The sequence below is a fragment of the Chiloscyllium plagiosum genome, chromosome 19 (genome assembly GCF_004010195.1).
Source record: "Chiloscyllium plagiosum isolate BGI_BamShark_2017 chromosome 19, ASM401019v2, whole genome shotgun sequence".
Classification (NCBI taxonomy): domain Eukaryota; kingdom Metazoa; phylum Chordata; class Chondrichthyes; order Orectolobiformes; family Hemiscylliidae; genus Chiloscyllium; species Chiloscyllium plagiosum.
This window is the reverse complement of record NC_057728.1, coordinates 25800891-25824022: the sequence shown is the minus strand read 5'-3', so window position 1 is coordinate 25824022 and position 23132 is coordinate 25800891. Positions and strand designations below refer to the sequence as shown.

The 23132-nt window shown below is 41.6% G+C and overlaps 1 protein-coding gene across 6 annotated transcripts in view; it reads left to right on the top strand.

Annotated features, from left to right (window-relative positions):
- si:dkey-82f1.1 (DENN domain-containing protein 2A) overlaps positions 1-23132 on the top strand; it is a 144332-nt gene that overhangs the window by 63720 nt on the left and 57480 nt on the right. For all 6 annotated transcript variants that reach the window (XM_043709382.1, XM_043709385.1, XM_043709387.1 and 3 more), the window contains exon 2: positions 9933-10028. In XM_043709382.1, coding sequence (XP_043565317.1) covers positions 9943-10028 — 86 coding nt within the window. In that variant the 5' untranslated portion in view covers positions 9933-9942. The remainder of the gene's footprint in view (positions 1-9932; positions 10029-23132) is intronic.

Below are 23132 nucleotides of genomic sequence, written 5' to 3'. Positions count from 1 at the left end.
GCCAGTTCTGTATCCAAATGGCTAGTTCTCCCTGTATTCCATGAGATCTAACCTTGCTAATCAGTCTCCCATGGGGAACTTTGTCGAACGCCTTTCTGAAGTCCATATAGATCACATCTACTGCTCTACCCTCATCAATCCTCTTTGTTACTTCAAAAAACTCAATCAAGTTTGTGAGACATGATTTCCCACGCACAAAGCCATGTTGACTATCCCAAATCAGTCCTTGCCTTTCCACATATATGTACATCTGTACTCAGGATTCCCTCCAACAACTTGCCCACCGAGGTCAGGCTCACTGGCTATAGTTCTCTGGCTTGTCTTTACCGCCCTTCTTAAACAGTGGCAGCATGTTTGCCAACCTCACCTGTGACTATCGATGATACAAATATCTCAGCAAGAGGCCCAGCAATCACTTCTCTAGCTTCCCACAGAGTTCTCGGGTACACCTGATCAGGTCCTGGGGATTTATCCACCTTGAACCGTTTCAAGACATCCAGCACTTCCTCCTCTGTAATCCGGACATTTTGCAAGATGTCACCTTCTATTTCCCTACAGTCTATATCTTCCATATCCTTTTCACAGTAAATACTGATGCAAAATATTCATTTAGTATCTCCCCCATTTTCTGTGGCTCCACAAAAAGGCTGCCTTGCTGATCTTTGAGCTTTGATCTTTGATTTACCTCCAAAGAGTTATTTGAGGGTGGAATGAGGGGCATTCGACATGTTTCTGAAGAGGTTTGTACAGGAGTCTGTGGAGTTGTATTTTCCATCTGGAAACAAGATTTTTTTCTTTTAATTTTTTTAGCCAAAATTTATCTCATTTCTCCCTCTGAAAAAGTTGTCTCTTATATCTACAGGACTGGAGTTTCAGGATCACTGATAAAATTGGTATATTACTCATGTGCCTATTACTTAAGTATGAACGATGAGAGTCCTGGCAGGTGAATCAACTGCAAGAGAATCTCAGTTATCCCTCAGCCTGCAATTTCCCATTGTCAGTGTGCACTTTCATTGGGAGTTATTGGACAACAATACAGGATGGGAACTTTTTCATTTTTGTACTGTGTAATCCAGGATTTACAACCTTTTACATTCTGATTCGGTAAAAGTAGGATAAAAGGCCGATACAATATCGAGAGCTGAAGGGCCTGTACTGTTCCATGTTCTGTGATTTCCCATGCCTCTATCTCTACTTTTACCATCTCTGTCTTCCCTTTCTTTGGCTGAAACCACCAACCCTCAGGATCAAGCCATATTTTAGTTTGCTTGGCTCTAGGCTAGTCACTGCCGTTAGAGAAAACCTTAAAAGTATTTCTTGAAAGATACAGTTGGAAACTATCCCTGTTTTTATCAAGTTACAGTGGAGAAGTCTTTTTGGGATTTTTAATAGCACAGAATATGAATTTTTTGCAGTATTTAAGTATTTAAATATTCAGTGAAAATACTATTGAGATATAGATGCTTTTCTGCTGTGAAGTTAGTGTGTAAACTATCAGTTCTATATGGATAACTCAGTCACTGTGCTATGCAAATAACACTGAATATGCAAAACAAACTCAAACAAGTACAACTGACCAGTCTGACGCAGCGTTTGATTGTCATGAGAATTTTCTTGACCAAATTTAGTCATATTATGACTGATCTCCTTGTGTGTTTAATTTAGTTAATGGAGTACAAGTAAAAGAAGAAGCCAGGAAGAGAGTTAAAATTTTTCCTAGTTCTGGGCACAGTGCCAAATCTGAAATGTACAGTGTCTGGAAAAATAGAACGTTCAGCATTTCACATATTTTATTGAAGCTTCTTTGTTTGACAGACAATGGTATCTTCCTGTTTTCCTTTCTATCGAGTTACTATGGTTATGTAATCTCCATTGGGTATATAGGAGGGGAATCTTGTGGTTTCCTCGGTAGGGCTTATCTACTGTATCCTTCCTTGATCAGGCACCTAAAAGCTGTTCTTGTACACGAGTATAATTTGTGATGAAATGTGTAACCACTGTGCGTCTCCTGCAAGGTTTTGATTATGGGTTGGATCCCCTGAAAACAAAGAGGGTACAGCAGGACCCTTTTTGACTAATGTTGCAACATTTTAGAAAATATGATTGGGCCTGTGGAGTTAAGAGGCAAAGACCCATGCTTTTCTACAGAATTAGAGATACCAAGAGATTAGAGATAGAGATACAATTAGAGATAGTGTTGCGAACACATGAATTGAAGGCATGGTTGCAATTTCCATATGACCTCTGGCTGTCCCAAAGGCAATATAATGGAATACCATTTCTGTTACACTCAATGCTCTTTACATCAAACAAATTCAGGATTTTTTAATGTTCAACCTGAAATAATACTAATGTTGACCAGTAGATGGATTGTGAATGTGGTTTCCACTTTCCCTAGTACCATGAAAAGCCTACCATTTTGTGTGTCTCAGATTCCTTGGTGAGAAAATGCTTGTTGCTTGGGTTATTCAAAATTGCTACTGAAAACTCAGCTAGAGAGAAATATTCTGACTATGGTAACGTGCATGTACACCCAAATCTAAGGTAATTCTCATCAAAGACATGGCACAAGCAATAATGGTTTGTTCGATCAGTAATTGAGAGTCAAGTAATTTTCTTGCATCGCAATCTACCTTCCACGTGGTACTGTGGTACTACCTGACCATGCTACCACCTCGGTGGGCTAGCAGGGACAGGCTGGAGTGGAAGCTCCACCTCCAGAGCAGATCTGAGGTGGAAATAGAAATTAACAGGTTAAATGACCTACCTCCATTCACTGGGATATCAGTTCATTCCTGTGCACCCATGTTAGGTACCTTACCCCTCACACCACAACTCCTTAGTTTTTGTTCTCCTTCTAGAACACAATGTATATCCAGTATTCATTATGGATTCATTTAGTCTATAATAACGTTGAGAAGTCTTTATGGAACCTGCTTGTGAAACTGTTAAAATAAAACAAATGATCATTCAGAAATTTAATCAAACAACCTTCATTCTCTAGGGAGCTTATAAAACGGTAAATCAAATTCCACTTGAGGGAAAAAGAGACTTTTGAAATCTACAAAGCTGTCTAAATAAGCACAAAGACCTCTATAAAAATAATCCTATTAACTGTTAAGCTATTAATCAAATTAATCTCTGTTCCCCTAGACAGCATTTGTTAACAACCCGTGTTTAGCTGAGTCAATAGTAAGATTTGCACCTCAGCCAAGCATTTATAATGAAATTCCATTGCACAACTGTGTCAAAAAAGTCTTCAGAGCTGAAAGTATTAAAAGTTTTTGAAGTAGTGGAACCACTGGCTCATAGACTGAACAGATAGCTGTGCTTTCAATCAAAATAAAGATGAATACACAGAGCCAAATATTCCATTAAAATCAGAATTGCAATACCATTAAATGCACAAGAGCACTTAAATCAGTGGATGACATACTCTCATTCTTCTGAAAACTTTCATGAAACTGATCGTTGGTCACTTTTCTTTTAAGAACAAAACCCAATATCAATCACTGCATTAAAAATGGAGTTAAGTTATTGGACAGCATCCTATGACAGGTGAAGTTGGTTATTTTTAATTTCACCTGTCAAAAAGTTAATATTGATTTGGCTACCCTCTTGGTTCAGAACCCCTCTTACCAGACATGGTTAATACAGGTTTCAGAGAGCAACTTGCTTTGTTGAAAATTTCCAACTGCAGGAAATAAGAAATTGTGGTTGGTAGTAACGTGGAAGTCCTGGCATCATAAGTTTTGCATGCGGCAGGTTAACATGATTGCTTCATCAGTTAAAATGGCAGCACGCCGAAATGTGGTCATTATTTTGGAGTTCAGTTCCCTTTCACCTCTTCACTTTTTATTACTCGCACTATGTGAAGGATGTCAATGCAGCGGAGAGACCACAGAAAAGATTTACAATAATGGTTTCAGAGATGGGACACCCCTGTTAGGAGGAAAGGTCAGAAACATTAGGACTATTTTCCCAGGAGATGAGAAAGTCATGTGGGGATTTGATAGAAAATTTCTAAGTTATGAGACATCTAAACAGACTGGATAGAGACAAATTGTTCCCACTTGTAAAATTATCACAAACCAGAGAACACAAGTTTAGAGTGTTTTGTAAAAGAAGCAAATATGAAGGAACTTTTTTACACAATGAGTCTGGAATGCACTGCCAGGAAGTATGGTGGAAGTAAATTCAAGGCTGAAAATGTGTTGCTGGAAAAGCGCAGTAGGTCAGGCAGCATCCAAGGAGCAGGAGAATCGATGTTTCAGTTATGAGCCCTTCTTCAGGAATGAGGAAAGTGTGCCAAGCAGGCAAAGATAAAAGGTAGGGAAGAGGGACTTGGGGGAGGGGAATTGGAAATGCGATAGGTGGAAGGAGATTGAGGTGAGGGTGATAAGGTGAGGGTGATAGGCCGGAGTGGGAGTAGGGGCGGAGAGGTCAGGAAGAAGATTGCAGGTTAGGAAGGTGGTGCTGAGTTCGAGGGTTGGGACTGAGACAAGGTGGGGGGGTGTTCTCTGAAACGTTCCGCAAGTAGGCGGCCTGTCTCCCCAATATAGAGGAGGCCACATCGGGTGCAGTGGATGCAGTAAATGATGTGTGTGGAGGTGCAGGTGAATTTGTGGCGGATATGGAAGGATCCTTTGGGGCCTTGGAGGGAAGTAAGGAGGGAGGTGTGGGCGCAAGTTTTGCATTTCTTGCAGTTGCAGGGGAAGGTGCCAGGAGTGGAGATTGGGTTGGTGGGGGGTGTGGACCTGACGAGGGAGTCCCGGAGGGAGTGGTCTTTTCGGAACGCTGATAGGAGAGGGGAGGGAAATATATCCCTGGTGGTGGGGTCTTGATGTGCTTGTTCATAGCTTGTCCTGCCACCTTCAGGGATCTAACAGGCTGATTAAGAAGGCATGTGAGATACTTGCCTTTATCAATTATGGCATAGATAACAAGAGCAGGGATATTATATTGGAGCTAGCCTTTGGTTAGGCCATAGCTGAAGTACCTTGTGCAGGTCTGGTCACCACACTATGGAAAGGATGTAACTGCAGGAGATACAAAGGAGATTTACGAAGAAGTTGTCTTGGATGGAGCAATATGGCTATGAAGAGAGGCTGGATAAGCTTGGGTTGTTTTGTTAACAACACAGAAGGCTGAAGAGGGAGCGTATGTGAGCGTATAAGATCATGAGGGGTATGGACAGGGCAGATAAAAAGCAGCTGTTTCCCTTGGTTGAAAGGTCAGTAACAAGGGGGTATAATTTTAAGGTGAAAGTTTAGAGAGGATTTGAAGAAGATCTTTTTCAGCCAGAGGGTGTTGGTAATTTGGAATACACTTTCTGGGAGGATGGTTGAGGAGGGAAACCTCTCAACCCTTACCTGGCTGTGGGCCAAGTGCTGGAAAGTGGGAATGGTGTAGATTTGGGATCATTTTGATCAGTGCAGACTTAATGTGGTTGAAGAGCCAAACTCCATGGTGTAATTATCCTAATAGAAACACTGCGCGGTTACAGGGAAAGGTTGGAGATTGGCATTAAGGTAAAATACTCAGAAATCTAGCACAGGCATAGTGACTGAATAGTTTCCTCTGCACCATAGCAATTCTATGTCTCTGAATTTAGTTTTATCTGAGGCCTATTTATGTTGCTGGGTACTGTTAAAATTACAAATGTCCTGTATAACAAGAGACCATTTTAGTCCTAGTTAGTAAGATTAATGTTGTTGAAGTCGCTTTATTCTGTTATTTGAATTAATTTTGATTATTTGTCTTTTGAACAATGAGTGGTGATGAAAATAAATTGCTTAGAAAATACATTTGAAACCTGAATGCATGTAACACCAGATAGTAGAGGGCGTAGGTTTAAGGTAAAGGGAGAAAGATTTAAAAGAACCAGAGGGACAATATTTTCATGCAGAGGGTGATGCGTGTGTGGAATGAGCTGCCTGAGGAAGCGGTGGAGGCTGGTTTAACTGCAACATGGAAAAGGCATCTGGATGAGTGTATATATATAGGAAGTTATTAGAGGGATATGGGCCAAATGCTGGCAAATTGGACTACATTAATTTAGGATAACAGGTTGGCATAGATGAGTTGGACCGAAGGATCTGTTTCCATGCTATACATCTCTATGACATCCGCAGAAACCTGTTCATTACCCAGCAGACATTGCGTATTCTCCTTGCTCTCTGGGCTCAATGATTCCTCCCACTATTTCCTTTCATCTTCATACTGCCTACCACGATATTAAATTTGTCAACAGAAGTTTCCGATCCATTACCCCACTTGTCTATAATTAACACATTTTTGACAAATGCGATCAATGGTTCTACCAAAAAGCTTTAATGCATTGAAGGTTAGCTGTTGATGACCCCTTTATTTTCCTGTTATCGTGTCAGTTGCCCAGGTGTGACATATATCTAGGTTTTATGGTCAAGCGTTGGTTGTGGAAATGATTATTTAAGAAGTCAAAAGAAAATAAATGGTAGAACTCAGGGGATGCAAGATTTCTTGTCTGCCATTCTCTTTCACTTAGGTTTCTTTTTGAAATATTGAGACCTGGTTCCTCGCTCTGGTATACTTGGCTCAAAGTTTGTGTTTCTCTGAGTGTTATGCTCTTTTTATATTACTTGGAGGCAAGCAAAAAAAAAGAGGCCATTCAAGCGAGCATGCCTGGTGATTTTCCACAGACTCCAACCTTTCTGTTTCTCAACTGCACATGTCTGAGAAACACATGATCAACAACCTCCTGTTTAGTAGACACTACTTCAATCCTTCATCCTATCAGACTGAGTAAATCTTATTATCCTATTTGCAAGATAATAATCACTTCAATTTCTCATATTAATAATGTAAAATATAAAAGGGAGAATAGTATTGGCATCCAAAATCTCAATTGTGAAGACGTTGCCATCATGCCTAACCTTTTATCTTCACCTCATCATGACCTCACAGACATTTTATGCATGTGTCTTCCAGAGATGGGTCAATGTATAGTAATTCGTGCATAACTTCACACTTGTTATCCTGGATCTGTCAAAGCCAATTTTAAACCACCAAAATTGGGCTGACAAGTAGCAAGTAACATTGTAACAAGTAACAATTACCTTCTCTAATAAGCACAATCTGACCACTGTCCCTCGACATTCAATGGTTTAACCATCACTGAATTCCCAATGTTAACATCCCAAGATTCAATTGGTTTTGCCATGTAAATACATTAGCAACAGAGTAGGTCAGAGGCGAGCAATATTACCTCACCTTCTGACTCCTGTCTACAGTGTGAAAGGCACAAGTCAGGGATATGATGGAATGCTCCCCACTTACCTGGTTGAGTGCGACTCCAACAACACTCAAGACCTACAAGATGCACCACAGAAATTTATCCAATATCCTTAAACAGCCCCTTCCAAACCCACAACCACTTCCATCTGGAAGGGCAAGGGCAGCAGAAACATGGAAACACCACCACCTGCAAGTGCATCTCCATGCCACTGCCACCTGACAATTACTGGATCAAAATCCTAGAATTCCCTCCCTATTGGCATTGTGGTCCAACCCACAGTGGGTGGACTGCAGTGGTTTAAGAAAGCAGCTCACCTTCACCTTAAGAAAGAGCATAGAAAAAAGAAATCCATCCCATCTGAGCTCAACTAGCAATCATATCTAGATCTTTGTAATATGTTGTATGAAAAATATAATTTATTTCCTGAACTACTGGGGAACCTTTCTTCTTTATTGTCCAAACAATCATGGCAACAGAGCGTTGAAGTATAGAGGGTAATGAATTACTGCATTGAGCTTGTATCCATTTGCTTATATTCATTGATCAGCCTTATAGGACTAGCTGATTCAGGGAGTAGAGCATGGAAACTGCATATTTAAATCTGGGGCTTGTTCTGCAGCATAAGTTTGTTGACCGTTACAGCACTTATTCAATACCTTTTGTCAGTAATCACATTGGAAAAGGGCAACGTTAGCGGGAATATGGGAGATACAGGCTACAAGATTAGATGGGATTGAAGTTGACAAAGAGGATGTTTTAGCAATTTTGGAAGATCTGAAAATAGATAAGACCCCGGGGCTGGATGGGATTTATCCTTGGATTCTCTGGGAAGCCAGGGAGGAGATTGCAGAGCCTTTGGCTTCGATCTTTATTGGCGTCATTGTCAACAGGAATAGTGCCAGAAGACCGGAGGCTGGCAAATTTTCCCTTGTTTAAGAAGGGGAGTTGGGACAACCCTGGTAATTATAGGCCAGTGAGCCTTACTTCGGTTGTGGGTAAGGTGTTGGAAAAGGTATAAGAGATAGATAGGATTTATAATCATCTGGAAAGGAATAATTTGATTAGGGATAGTCAACACGGTTTTGTGAAGGGTAGGTCATGCCTCACAAACCTTATTGAGACCTTCAATAAAGTGACAAAACAGGTGGATGAAGCTAAAGGGACTGATGTGGTGTACATGGACCAGTAAGGTGTTTGATAAGGTTCCACATGGTAGGCTATTGCACAAAACACAGAATTTCAGGATAGAAGATGATTTAGCGAATTGGATCAGAAATTGGCTAGCTGAAAGAAGACAGAGGGTGGTGGTTGATGGGAAATGTTCATCCTGGAGTCCAGTTAGCAGTGGTGTACTGCAAGGATCGGTGTTGGGTCCACTGCTGTTTGTCATTTTTATAAATGATCTGGATGTGGGCATAGAAGGATGGGTTGGTAAATTTGCGGATGACACTAAGGCAGGCAGAGTTGTGGATAAAGCCAAAGGATGTTATGAGTTACAGAGGGACATAGATAAGATGCAGAGCTGGGCTGAGAAGTGGCAAATGGAGTTTAATGCAGAACCGTGTGAGGTAGTTCACTTTGGAAAACGTAGCAGGAATGCAGACTACTGGGCTAATGGTAAAATTCTTGGCAGTGTAGATGAACAGAGAGATCTCTATGTCCAGGTGCATAGATCCCTGAAAGTTGCCACCAAGGTTGATAGGGTTGTTAAGAAGACATACAGTGTGTTGGCATTTATTGGTAGGGGATTGGGTTTCGGAGCCACAAGGTCACGCATCAGCTGTACAAGACACTGGTAAGGCTGCATGCAGTTCTGGTCACCACATTATAGGAAGGATGTGGACGCTTTGGAAAGAGTTCAGAGGAGATTTACTAGGATGTTACCTGGGATGGAAGGAAGGTCTTATGAGGAAAGGCTGAGGGAACTGAGGCTGTTTTTGTTGGAGAGAAGAAGGTTGAGAGGTTACTTAATTGAGATGTATAAGATAATCAGAGGGTTAGATAGGGTGGACAGGGAGAGCCTTTTTCCTCAGATGGTGAAGGCTAACACGAGGGGACGTAGCTTTAAATTGAGGGGTGATAGATTTAGGACAGATATTAGGGGTAGTTTCTTTACTGAGAGTAGTAGGGGTGTGGAACAGCCTGCCTGCAACAGTAGTAGACTTGCCGACATTAAGGGCATTTACATGGACATTGGACATACATATGGATAATAATGGAATGGTGTAGGTTAGATTGACACCAGATTTTTTCACAGGTTGGTGCAACGTCGAGGGCCGAAGGGCCTGTATTGCTCTGTAATGTTCTATGTTAGTGCATCTCTGTAAAAACTTATAATTGAAGCGTAATACTGCCTACAATTCATTGGCCACCATAACAGTAAAATGTGCTTTATAATGTCTTAGGGGTACCAAGCAACATATGGATGCAAAGCACATTCTTGCAGAAACAGCGGGTGGGTGATTCTCCCTGCCTCTGGCACATGCCTAGGCTGGGGAGAAAAATGTTGCATAAGGAATTGGTGTGGGAAACCCTGTCTTGTCCCTTACATTCACCTGTTACTGTCATTGATTACACCATTTTTGTCACAAGGTTATTAATAGTTATCATAATATTCATTAATCTGATTGAGTTATACTTTGTGTGTACATAGGTGAAAGAACATGCCTTTTACCAACGCAATGACAGCCAATAAGACAACGGTGTTAAGCTGGACAACAACCGCCTGCAACTCAAAGTCCACTGAACAGTGAGCAAAATCTGCCATTTCACTTTATAGAGTCAGGATTGTGATGGTGAACTAACTTGCATGACTTGTAAATAAAACTGTCATAACACAACGAATTACACAATACAGTGATTGACCAGTCTGAAATATTGTTAGTAGTTGTGAAGAATTAATATAAAGCTTGAAATCTCAGTTAAAGTAAGTTGTGTTGCAGAAAGCACTGGATGAAATTCATCTTAGTTGATTAAACAGTCAGTAGGGAATTTTCAGCATCTGCCCAATTAACATCTCTGTCATCAAGAAAATTGGGTGAGGTGGGAAAAGGAGGTTCAGTTCAGTATCATGCATTTTTAGCCAATAATAAAAGCTAAATTTACCACATTGAGTTTATATTGTTGGTCGTTCTGATTAACTATCAGACCCCTGAATTTATTTACAAAAGGTTAATTAAAAGGCTGCAGGTATTGTAGCTTTGTGACAAAGAATTCACATGGAATGTTTCATGGCTTGCTTAATGTGTACATGTATCAAAACTATTTTCTGAAAACATACTTGCAGGTTTCCTGTGATGAGTCAAAAATTGTGGTTTTTGGGACAGAGAAGTTGATGACAGGATGTGTGATGGAAAGATGTTTGTTTTGAAAGACAGAATTTGGTGAAGAAATAATTACTATTTTTCTTATCAACTGCATCCAGATAAAAGAGAATTCCATAAATAAATCTGTTTATTTTGAAAAATGTTGTTCCCAGTTACGGCAAAACAGTTGGGTGATCTCACTATATATCAGCTACTGGAAATGTCTAGATTTTCCCGTTAATTTTTTGATGCCCTTGTTAACCATTTATTTTAGGTGGGAGAGTACCATGCTGGGATCACTCAATTTAACTGTTGTTTACACCAGGGGACTTCTCAGATTTTGCATTGCAGTTCGGAAGCATTTTAAGATTGCTTTTCTGGTATCATGAAATTTAATGCCTGCAGTATGCTGTGTTCACGTGCATGTGTATCTGAATTTTATCATTAGAGAATCTTTGTGTCATTGTCACCGATTTGAATTATATTCTCAGCATAGACTTGAGTGGGTACACAATGCTGAGGTCCTAAAAGTGGAGGTACTGGTGTTGGACTGGGGTGGACAAAGTTAAAAATCACACAACACCAGGTTATTTGAAAGTACAAGCTTTTGGAGCACTGCTCCTTCATCAGGTAGCTCACTGGGGCAGGATCATAGGACACAGAATTTGCAATTAAAGATCTCATTAGCGCATCTAGCTTTGTTTTTGTTATCACCTGCTGTCCTTTTTTGTATTTTATCATCATTTTTCTATCCATCTCAATCATTTGCATTTCTGTCGAGAACGTGGCGCTAATGGTGGTAAATTTTGGCACTATGTTACAAGAGCATTTCTGTTAGTAATGTTCCAGCCTGGGGCAGTCCAAACTTTGTTACAGATGTGGTTGGCATCTCTGAGATATTCAGAGAGGTACAATTTATTCAAAGTGTTAAGCTTAAGTAGAGATGAACTCTGATCAATCAGTGACCTTTCAGGGCCTGACCACAGAATGTAGCTGTGGGTCTAGAATGCAGAGTTAGGGAAATGTGCAACAGGGAACCGGGACACAGCTGTATTTTCATTCAGGCCCACTCAGTGCACTGCTGTTGTTTTGTTTTTTTTTAAATTGGTCATCTCATTTTTCTTTTTTTTTGCCCAGGCTGCCATTTTTGAATGCAATGTTACAGGCGATCAGTGATATTCATCCCAACTTTCCACCCCATTCCCAAGGGCTAACTTTCTGTTCCCTACAATGTCTGTTTCAACGCATTTCTCCAAGTATAGCAATCAGATGCAGCCTTTGCTCGACTTGGACTGTAGTCAAACTTCTTTGAGGTAATCGGAGAAAGTGAATGTGGTGCCTAATGTCAGACAGCGTTGTAGTGGAATAGGTTTTTAAAATTATAAGCCTGGTGAACATTTTATTGCTTTTTTATATCAAGACTGAAGTCAAGTTGGAGTATTCCCTTTAAAGAGGAAAAATGATCATGATAAAGTTCAAAATAAACAGCAGATTCTAGTTGCAGGTTCTCTTTTGTTTTCATTTCTTGGTATTTACTGAGCCAAATCTAGGCAACATTTGGAGTGGGTGAGACATACCTAGAGGAATGTGGTGAGGGGAGAACTGATTGACTGACTGACTCAACAAACTAGGTCCGGAATCGAAACCAAAGATCTTTCTCAGGATAAGGGAAATGAGAAACACTGAATGAAGAACATGCACTATTATCTTCCAAAATAAAATGTCGAAGAACTACTCTGAAATTCAGTCACGGTTGTCTGACAATCACAATATGGCAGGTGAGTAGAGAGAAAAATCTAGAAAAACTTATCGTGCACCATGTGGGTGTGCACACACCTTGCGTCTCCCTGGTGAGCAGGGAGCAACCTCTTGTGTGACTCTAATGCCATTTAAAGTCTCTAAATCCTATTATTGGATGGCAACAAATGGGAGAAAAGCACAAAGTGAAATGGCTTCATGGGTCAGAGTTCAGGCACCAAGGTTCTCTGTCACGTTTAGAGCTGCTTTTCCAGATTGTGGATAGAGGAGGAAACTGCCTTGGTAAGTCCTGTACCAGCATCAGGAGAGATCCAGAGCTGGTGATTTTGTGGGTTTGTTGGGAGGAGTGGCTCTTGAAATCCAGAACCTTGACTCCAGGCCCGTGAGGTCTCATGACATTTGGCGATATGTGAGCAAGGAAAGCAGTTGATCATCACCAGGGTTATATGCCAGGAGCAGTGCTAGGGGACCGAAGAATGAGGAACCAACTTCAAAGCAATGGCAGCATGCTATAGATGAAGCTAAGTGAACCCGCAACCAATAAATCAGATCAAAGCTCTGCAATCCTGCTGTATCCAGTCATTAATAATGGCACAAAACCAATGAATTGGATAAGGAGGCCCCATGAACATCCCCATTCTCAATGATGGCAAAGCCCAACACATCAGTGCAAGAGACAAGACTGAAACATGTGCAAGCAATCTCAGCTAGAAGTTTGAGTGGATGATCCATCATAGCCTTCTGCTGAGGTCCATGTCGTCATATATCAAAATTCAGTCAATTCGATTTAGTTCATATGACACAAAGAAGCGGCACAGATAATGGTCCCAACAACATCCCAGGATGTCATACTAAAACCTTGTGCTCCAGAATTAGCAACACCCTAATCACAACATTTCACGCAGTTTCAGCACTTCCACCTATCCAATCCATGTGGAAATCTGCCCATTAATGACCTGTCCTCGTGAAGCACAAATCCAATCCAGTCAAATACTGTTCCAACAGTTTGCTCTCAATTGTCAACAAAGTGATGGCAGAGGAATTGGTGGAGGCTTGGACAGTTAGAACATTTGAAAGGCATTTGAATGGGTATATGAATAGGAAGGGTTGAGAGGGATATGGACCAAATACTGTCTAATGGAACTAAATGTATTTAGGACATCTGGCCAACATGGACAAGTTGGACCGAAGGGTCTGTTTCTGTGCTGCACATCTCTATCACTCTGACTCTAAGTGATAGAAGTTACTGTCAGCAGTGATGTCAAGAGATATTTAGTTCTCCTATAACCAGCTCACCAATGCTTAGTTTGAGTCTTGTAACATCCACTCCATTTCAGATCTCATTAAAGTTTTGCTCCAAACTTGGAAAATAGAGCTAAACTAGAGGTGAGGTGAAAGCGAAAACCAAAAGCTCTGCAGATGTTGTAAATCAGAAACAAAAACAGAAATTGTTGGAAAAGTTCAGATCTGGCAGCATCTGTGAAGAGAAATCAAAGTTAACATTTTGGATCCGGTGACTTTTCCTCAGAACTGATGTAGCTCAGAAAATGTCGGGTTACATGTACACGTGGGGGGTGGGGGGGAGCTGGGGTGGGATGGATAATAATCTGGCTGGGAGGGTGGATAGCTGTTAATAGAGATGGTTAGTAGCTAACAATAGGTCGTGTGTAACAGCAGAAAGTGAAGTAAAAGTGACAGTCTTTAACGTCAAGGGAGTACTTGACTGAGTGTGGCATCAAGGAACCCTAGCAAAGCTGGTGTCAACGGGAATTGGTCAGAAAACTCTGCACTTGCTGGAATCATATCCTACACAATTAATCTGGTTGTTGGAAGCCAATCATCTTAAGTTCATGAATTTGTAAGATATAGGAGCAGCATCAGCCCTTCAGCCCATCGAGTTTGCTCTGCCATTTGATCATGGCTGAAATGTTCCTCGCCCCATTTTCCTGCCTTCTCTCCATATCTCTTCTGCACAATACCAATGAAAAATCTGTCTAACTCTTTAAAGTTACTCACTGTTGCAACATCCACTGCACATTTTCACAGATTCACAATCCAGGAGGAGTAGTTTCTCCTCAACTCTGTTTTAAATTTGCTATCCCTTATCCTAAGGCTATGCCCTCTAGTGCTTGAATACCCTGTAAGAGGAAGCATCCACTCCATGGCTCTTTGATCCACATCTTTTTGTCATTTTGAATACCTCAATTTGATCTTCCCTCATTCTTCTCAGCCTGAGAAAGTTCCTCTGGGTAGTGTCCTAGGTCCAACTATCTTGCACTGCTTCATCAGAAATATCTCATTTTCATTTACGTTGGAAGTGGGGATACATACTGATGATTGCACAGTATTTCAATACAAGCCGTCACTTTGTCAAAGCTTTTCACTTTGCAGTCATCAGTACAAACACAAGAATGGCAGATTTCAAAACAATTGCAGCAGTTTATACTATGGGGAAAGGGGTGCTGTTTGGATGGCAAGTTCCCATTTGTGGGCGGCACGGTGGCACAGTGGTTAGCACTGCTGCCTCACAGCGCCAGAGACCCGGGTTCAATTCCCGCCTCAGGCGACAGACTGTGTGGAGTTTGCACATTCTCTCCGTGTCTGCGTGGGTTTCCTCCAGGTGCTCCGGTTTCCTCCCACAGTCCAAAGATGTGCAGATCAGGTGAATTGGCCATGCTAAATTGCCCGTAATGTTAGGTAAGTGGTAAAGGTAGGGTTATGGGTGGGTTGCGCTTCGGCGGGGCGGTGAGGACTTGTTGGGCCGAAGGGCCTGTTTCCACACTGTAAGTAATCTAATCTAATCTAATCTAATCTTAACTCTGACTGGATGGGCATTGCTATGGAAAAACATGAGGCTCCCCATGCAACTAGGTCATTCAAAAAATGCACAAGGTGTGAATATATTTCTTTTGTTTGCAGAGAACAGATTCTTGCATATGAATATATTTAGTTTCTGGCAAATGTATTGAGCCATCTTATGAACTCAACTGTTTATCTTAAACTAATTGTTAGTTTAGCTATTTGAACCCTCAACCTTCATCAAGGAAGCTCATCAAACATAAATGTTTCACTTGGGTTTTGTAAGTGTGGGTTGATTCAGTTTGGTCTGTACTCTGCCAATCACAGACAGCCAGAGGAATATGTTTGGTACAATCAGCCACCTTTTGGGTTTATGGTTTATATTCCTGGCATTACACTGGTATTGAAATTCACCAATTTTGTTCCTCAATTGTATGGGAATATAGAACGTCTTCAAGCCAAAATCAAGCCACTGTCTCATTGCCCGCTCTGAGACACTCTGTTTAAACTCTTTGCCACTTACTCACATATCTCTCCATCTCTCCATACAAAAAAAAACGATGCATGATATTCATCTTCAAGTGAGAACAGGTCAAATACGGTAGGTTTAGAGAAGAGCAAACCAAGACTGGTGAAGAGAACGGCAGGCAACTTAAATTAGAACCGAGAAATGATTTTTGACATCGAGAGCAAATTGGTAGTAAGTGGCAAAGTGGACCCTATTAGGGACAAAGAGGGTGATATGAACATAGGGCACTAGAAGACATAGTGAATACTTTATAGTTTCTACTAAAGAAGAGGAATCTGACCAACTTTCAACAGAAGCAATGGATAGGATGAAAATTGAGGAGGGGGAGGAGGTGGGATTCACCAAGGCTCCTTAGACAGCACCTTCCAAACCCAAGACCACAAACATCTAGAAGGACAAGGACAAGCAGATACATGGGAATATCACCACCTGCAAGTTTCCCTCCACTCATCATCCTGACTTGGAAATGTACCACTGAAGGAACAGTGATGTTAGGTCAAAATCCTGGAATATCCTTCCTGAATGGAATTGTGGTTCTATCCACAGCACATGAACTGTAAGTCGTACAAAAGCAGCTCACCACCATCTTCTCAAAAGGTAACTAGGGATAAGCCTCTGCTGCATCTGTTCCCAGGAGGACCAGTTCCACCACAGAACATACCAGATGGCCTCCTTTAAAGACTGCAATTTTCCTCCCACGTGATGGTTGATGCCGTCCAGTGCATCTCATCCACTTCCTGCACCTCTGCCCTCGAACCCCACCCCTCCAACCGCAATGAAGATAGCTTCTTCCCCTTCCACCCCACCAACCTCTGTATACATCGCATCATTCCCCCGCCATTTCCACCACCAGAGATATATTTCCCTCCCCACCCCATCCGCTTTCCGTAAAGACTATTCCCTCTGCGACTACCTCGTCAAGTCCAGGCCCCTAACAGCCCACCCTCTCCTCCCCCGCACCTTCCCCTGCCATGAAAGGAATTGCAAAACCTGTGCCCACACGTCCCCCCTCACCTCTGTCCAAGGCCCCAAAGGAGCCTTCCACCAATGTCATTTATTGTATCCGTTGCTCCCGTAGTCTTCTCTACATTGGAGAGACAGGATGCCTACTCGCAGAGCACTTCAGAGAACATCTCTGGGACACCCGCACCAATCAACCCCACCATCCCGTGGCCGAACACTTTAACTCCCCCTCCCACTCTGCCGAGGACATGCAGGTCCTGGGCCTCCTCCATCGCCACTCCTTAACACCTGACGCCTGGAGGAAGAATGCCTCATCTTCCATCTCGGGACCCTCCAACCCCAGGGCATCAAAGTGGATTTCACCAGTTTCCTTATTTCCCATCTCCCCACTTTAGCCCACTTCCAACCTTCTAGCTCCACACTGTCCCTATTATCCATCCCATCTGTCAATCTTCCTTCCCACCTATCCGCCCCACCCTCCTCTCCAACCTATCACCTTTACCCCCACCTCCATCCACCTATTGCCTCTTCAGCTACCTCTCTCCCAGCCCCACCCCCTCCCACTTTTATCTCAGCCCCCTGGCCCAGAAGTCTCATTCCTGATGAAGGGCTTTTGACCGAAACGTTGATTTTCCTGCTCCTCGGATGCTGCCTGACCTGCGCTTTTCCAGCACCACACTGTTGATTCTAATCTCCAGCGTCTGCAGTCCTCACTTTTGCCATAAGCAATCCAGCCACCGACATCCATATCCCATCAGGGAATAATGTTTTTTTTCCCCCCCGGACAGTTGCCGGAAAGGTAAATGTGACACCTTTATTCAGGAAAGTGGATGGACACACAAGCTCCAAACCAGTTATTTTAATATAATTGGCAGATAACCTTCTGGGAAATAAGAACATGGGACTAAATCCACAACGTTTTGGTGAGGTTTGAGTTACTTAGGGAGAGGCAACTTGGATTGTAAAAGGCAGATTGCATTTAACTAATCTAATTGATTTTTTGATGAAATATAGTAAGATTGTTGAGGGGAATATGGTTCATCCGTATAAGAAAGCATTCAATTAAATACCACCAAAGAATGGTTAAATTGAGACTCATGGAATAAATGGTCAGTGTCCAATTGGATATAAAATTCTTTCGATTTTGGATTAAAAAAAAGGCAAGTCATTATAAGTGGTTATTTTTAAGACTGGAGGGTAGTATATAATAGCATTCCCCAAGGACCAATGCTGGGGTTGCTCCTTCTTTTGAGTTGTGTACAAATGACCTGGATCTTGGAATAAGAGTAGAATTTCAAACTTTTCCAATTAGACTAAACCTGAATGATTGATTGGTGATTGGCAAATACTGAGGATGATACAAATTACTTCCAAAGTGACATGGACAAGCAAGTAGCACATGGAGTTGACTACCCAGAAATGAAGAATTTTGATAGAAGGGAGAGACAATATAGACATAATTTCACAGTTCCAAAGAGTATGCAAGGACAGAGGGATGTAGGAATTCATCTGCATATATCTTTGACGATTTCAGGACACATTGAGAATGTCATTAGCATTACATATGGGATCCTGATTTGGAGATGCTGGTGTTGGCCTGGGGTGTAAAAAGTTAAAAATCACACAACAGCAGGTTATAGTCCAACAGGTTTATTTGGAAGCTAGTGCTATAGGACTATAACCCGCTGTTGTGTGATTTTTAAATATGGGATCCTGTCTTCATAATTAGAGGCACTGAGTACAAAAGCAGGAAAGTTATGCTGAATCTTTAAAGTTCTGGTTAGGCCCTAACTAGAATATGCACACTTGAGAAAGGGTATGAGGGTCCTTAAGAGGTTTCAGAAGAGGTCCAAGACAAAGCACCTTGCTTTATTGGCATCTTCAACTTTCAATCCTTTCTCCACAAATATACTGTGGCAGCTGTGTTTACACTGCACTTTACAGGATTCGCTGCAGCAACTGAGGATCCATCAACACCTTCCAATCCCACAAGCTACACCGTCCAGAAGGACAAGGGTAAGAAATCATGGAAAAAGCCCCACCTGCAAATTCCCCTCTAAGCCATTCACCATCTTTTACTGTTGTTGGCTGAAATTCATGAACTCCCATTTGTAGTGATTATAACAAGGTCAGCCATATGGCCCACATAGAATATGAGTTACCTGATTGGGGCTGTTAATCTGGTCCAATCAGGGAGACCTGGAGTGCCCCTCTGAGAGCTGGCCCAGTATCAAGAACTTTCCACACTTTAATAAAGGGCAGCTTGGTGATGGGATACCAACCTCTGTGGAGTTAGTTCACCATCCTAATAGCACTGTGGGTGTACCTACTACTCCACAGACTACAGCAGTTCACCACCATTTTTAGAGATCAATTAGGAATCTGCAGCCTAGCCAAAAAATACCCATGCATCATGAATGAATTAAATAGTGATATTTACCAGAATGGTTCCAGGGAAAGTTAGGTTGGAGGAGTTGGGCTTGCTGTCTTTGAAGTAAAGGAGATAATGGGGAAATGTGATAGAAGTGTGCTCTCTGCCCACGAGGATTGTGGAAGTGGAAGTGATCAAAGATTTCAAAAGAAAATTGCTTTGGCAGTTGAAAAAAATAAACATGCAGGATTACAGGGATTAAGTGGGGAAATGAGACTGACTGGTTTTGTCTGCCAAAGGCCAGTGTGAAACTGGCTGAAAGGCCTTCTGTCTGCTAAATGACTTTGTGACGAATATTCCAACTGAGTACCAGGTAACAGACCTTTTCAGCAAGAGAATATAACCAACTCCCCTTGTCATTTAATGGCAACAGCATTCATGAAAACCATCCTGGGATTTATCATTGACCAGAAACCTAACAGATAAATATAGTGGACAAAATCAGACCAGAAATTAGGGATTCTCCTGACTTCTCAAAAGCTTTGGACCATTTACAAGGTCCAATTCAGGAGTGTTATACAATACCTTCCACTTGCATGGACAAGGGCAGTTCCAACAACACTCAGGAAGCTCAACATCATTCAGGAAAAAGCAGACACCTTGACTGGAACTCCATCCACCACTGCACTCGCATGCTGCAGTATGTGTCAGCAACAAGATGTACTAAAGCAACTCACCACTGGCTCTTACAGAGCACCTTCTAACCCCATTGCATCTATTGTGTAGAAAGACAAGATCGGCTGATGTTTAGAAACATTACCATCTGCAAGTTTCACTTCTGACTTGGGTGAATAGTATAATTTATTTCCTGCTGCTGGATCGAAGTCCTGGAGTTCCCACCAATGCTCTCCAGAAGCATCACCCTCACCATTCATAGAGAGTTCAAGCATCACTACTCCAGTCTTGTCAACATACTTACATATTTTGGATGAATTTAAAAAAGGAGATCCTGTTCCTTACCACTGCCGTTTCCCCCCTCCATACCCATTGCTACACAGTCCAATGCCTGGAATGCTACTTCCCAACCCCCCCCCCAAATCTATCCAAAACACTACCACCACCAGATTTGCATACAAGGTGGGACTAGCCCAATGTCGGACATGCATCTTGTAGACCTACTCAGCAGCACAAACCAACATGGTGTACGTTGTTGCAGAATGAAACACACTGATACGTACCATACCGGATCATATGTTTTATAGAATATAAAGAACCAAGAAATCATATTCTCTATAAGAATTCATGAGAGGATTTCTGAGTAATTCTTAGTTACAGTTTAAGAGATTACCAGACCAAGCTTTTCCGGTATCTCCTGCAGGAACAAATTGACAATGTGCCTCTGGTGTGGGCTGACTTTGGTCTTTGTTTAAATGCTGGGAAGGTCGTCAGTATCCTGCAAAGAGAAATATAAAAGGAGCACCCTAACTGCACTTTCCCACAGTGCTTATGTTTTCCATTGAGGCTTGCCAGCTGTGTGCACAGTTCTTCAATATTGCTACACAACCCATGTGCGGGAGTTTTATTGCTGCATTCTATGTATCTCTCATCTAGTATACAGATAGCACAAATTATATTTTGACAGTTCACGAGGGGTGACTAGACCAAAGTTGACTCAGATTGACTAGTCCAAGAAATAAACGGTGAGGCCTTATACTATTCCTAAGTGACTGCATCGTGATGGTATTTTGGTAATGATACTGTCTAAAGTGTTCTCCATGTTTGTTTCCAGTGCGATTTAGCAGAAATATTCTGACATGTCAAGAATGCGATGGGAAGTGAGTGGTCAGGACATCCATCAGTGGTCTCACTTTTGGAATTCTCATGAAATATAATTGAAATTAAACCTAATTCTAGTTCCATGTACTTTATTGTGTTTGAAATGTGCATAAAATAGCCCAGTATTAAATCTGAGGTGGCTACTGAGTTTGGGTTGAAATCAGAATTATTACAACACGAGGCAATTGACCCATCATATCTACACTGGCTCTGCCAATCAGCATTTCACTCAGTGCTCTTCTCCTGCCTTCTCCTATAAACTCTGAGTATTGTTCTTTTAGAATAATTGCATAATTTTCTTTTGATTGTATCAGTGGAACCTGATTTCACCAGATACACACAGACAATGCAGTGCAGATCTTCACCAGTCTGTGTAAAAGGCTTTTTGCTCCATACCTTTTTTGTTTCCTTCTCTGTGTACTTTAAATCAACATCATCTTGTTTTGAACCTTTTATAATTGCAGACAGTTTTTCTGTTCTGACTTCTCATAACTTATGAATATCTCTATCAGATCTTCTTTGAGTCCTCGCCTCCCAAAGAAAGCAGTGTTAACCTTTTCTAATATATCTTCAAAACCAAAGTTCCACATTCCTGGAATCATGTTGGTAAACCTCCTCTGCACTCTGGCTAACGCATTCACATCCTTCATAAAACCGAGAACTGGATGTAATACTCCAGGTAATGTTGCACTGGCTTCATACGTGAACAATAAATTTTAATTCTTTAAACTGGGCTTGTTTAATAGGGGTAATGTTCCAGCAAGACTAGGAGGCCAAAGAGTTAACAACAGGAGCTTTATTAAGGAGTTATTTACATTGCAGGCAGCAAGGTTAGACCAAGCTCTTTCCCTCCCAAAATAGATAATTATGTCATTATTATGTCACATGATCAGACTCTTCAAGTGACAGTCCACCATATGTGTACAAGTTCACGATACTCAGAGTATTGTAGACTCTATTAATTGCAGTCTAAACCTGTCCTGCCATCTTTAATGACTTATGCGCACACACACACGTGCCACTACTCGTGCATCCACTTTAGAGATGCACTCTTATTTTATATTAGAGACAGCAAAACAGCAGATGTAGCCTCCTGCCTGTCTACTCTTATTGGCTATGTTCATTCTAACAAAATGAATCCCCTCTCATTTCTCCATATTGGCCTACACCTACTACCAACCTGCTCACTCCTTCAACTTATCCATGTCCTGTTGAAGTTCCAAACTATACTCACAATTTACAATCTTCCCAAATTTTGTATCATCCTGACATACCAACATAAATCTAATGGCCTGTTTCTGTGCTGTAAGTACGGCATAATATTTTGCATGTCTGTTTAAAAAAAAATCACTGGATATAAAGTGGATCCCTCTTAAATTATTCAGGTAGCAATGTTGAAAGAAAAGTGCTTATTTGCTGGATTCTTGTCTAACCAATAACTAGTTTACAACGATGCTCACTGTACCCATGAAAGCAAATGGATGATTATTAGGCCTGAAAGTGTGAGGAAACACTGAAGATTTGGTGGCTTATACAGGGGTGGTGTATTGAAAATGTACTCAAAATGATAGCCCTGTATAAACAATGATATTGCATCACAGAATCACAGACCTGTTCCAGCACTGCAGGAGCCATTCAGCTTCATGTGGGCAGCTTCACGTGGGAACAAGTTAATGAGCTATTGTCCTGTCTTCTCATGGCCGTGCGCATTCTTCAGATATCAAGCCATTTCCCTTTTGAATGTCTTGACAGAATTTTCCTTTTTCATGCACTCCATTAGTGCATTCCAGTTCCTAACCACTTTGCATGGTTTTCCACCTGGTGCAATTGCTGCTCTTATCAATTATCCAGATGACACCAAAATTGTAGTGGACAGCGAAGAGGGTTACCTCAGATTACAAACAGGATCTGGACCAGACGGGCCAATGGGCTGAGAAGTGGCAGATGGAGTTTAATTTAGATAAATGCGAGGTGCTGCATTTTGGGAAAGCAAATCTTAGCAGGACTTATACACTTAATGGTAAGGTCCTCGGGAGTGTTGCTGAACAAAGAGACCTTGGAGTGCAGGTTCATAGCTCCTTGAAAGTGGAGTCACAGGTAGATAGGATAGTGAAGAAGGCGTTTGGTATGCTTCCTTTATTAGTCAGAGTATGGAGTACAGGAGTTGGGAGGTCATATTGCTGCTGTACAGGACATTGGTTAGGCCACTGTTGGAATATTACGTGCAGTCTGGTCTCCTTCCTATCAGAAAGATATTGTGAAACTTGAAAGGGTTCAGAAAAGATTTACAAG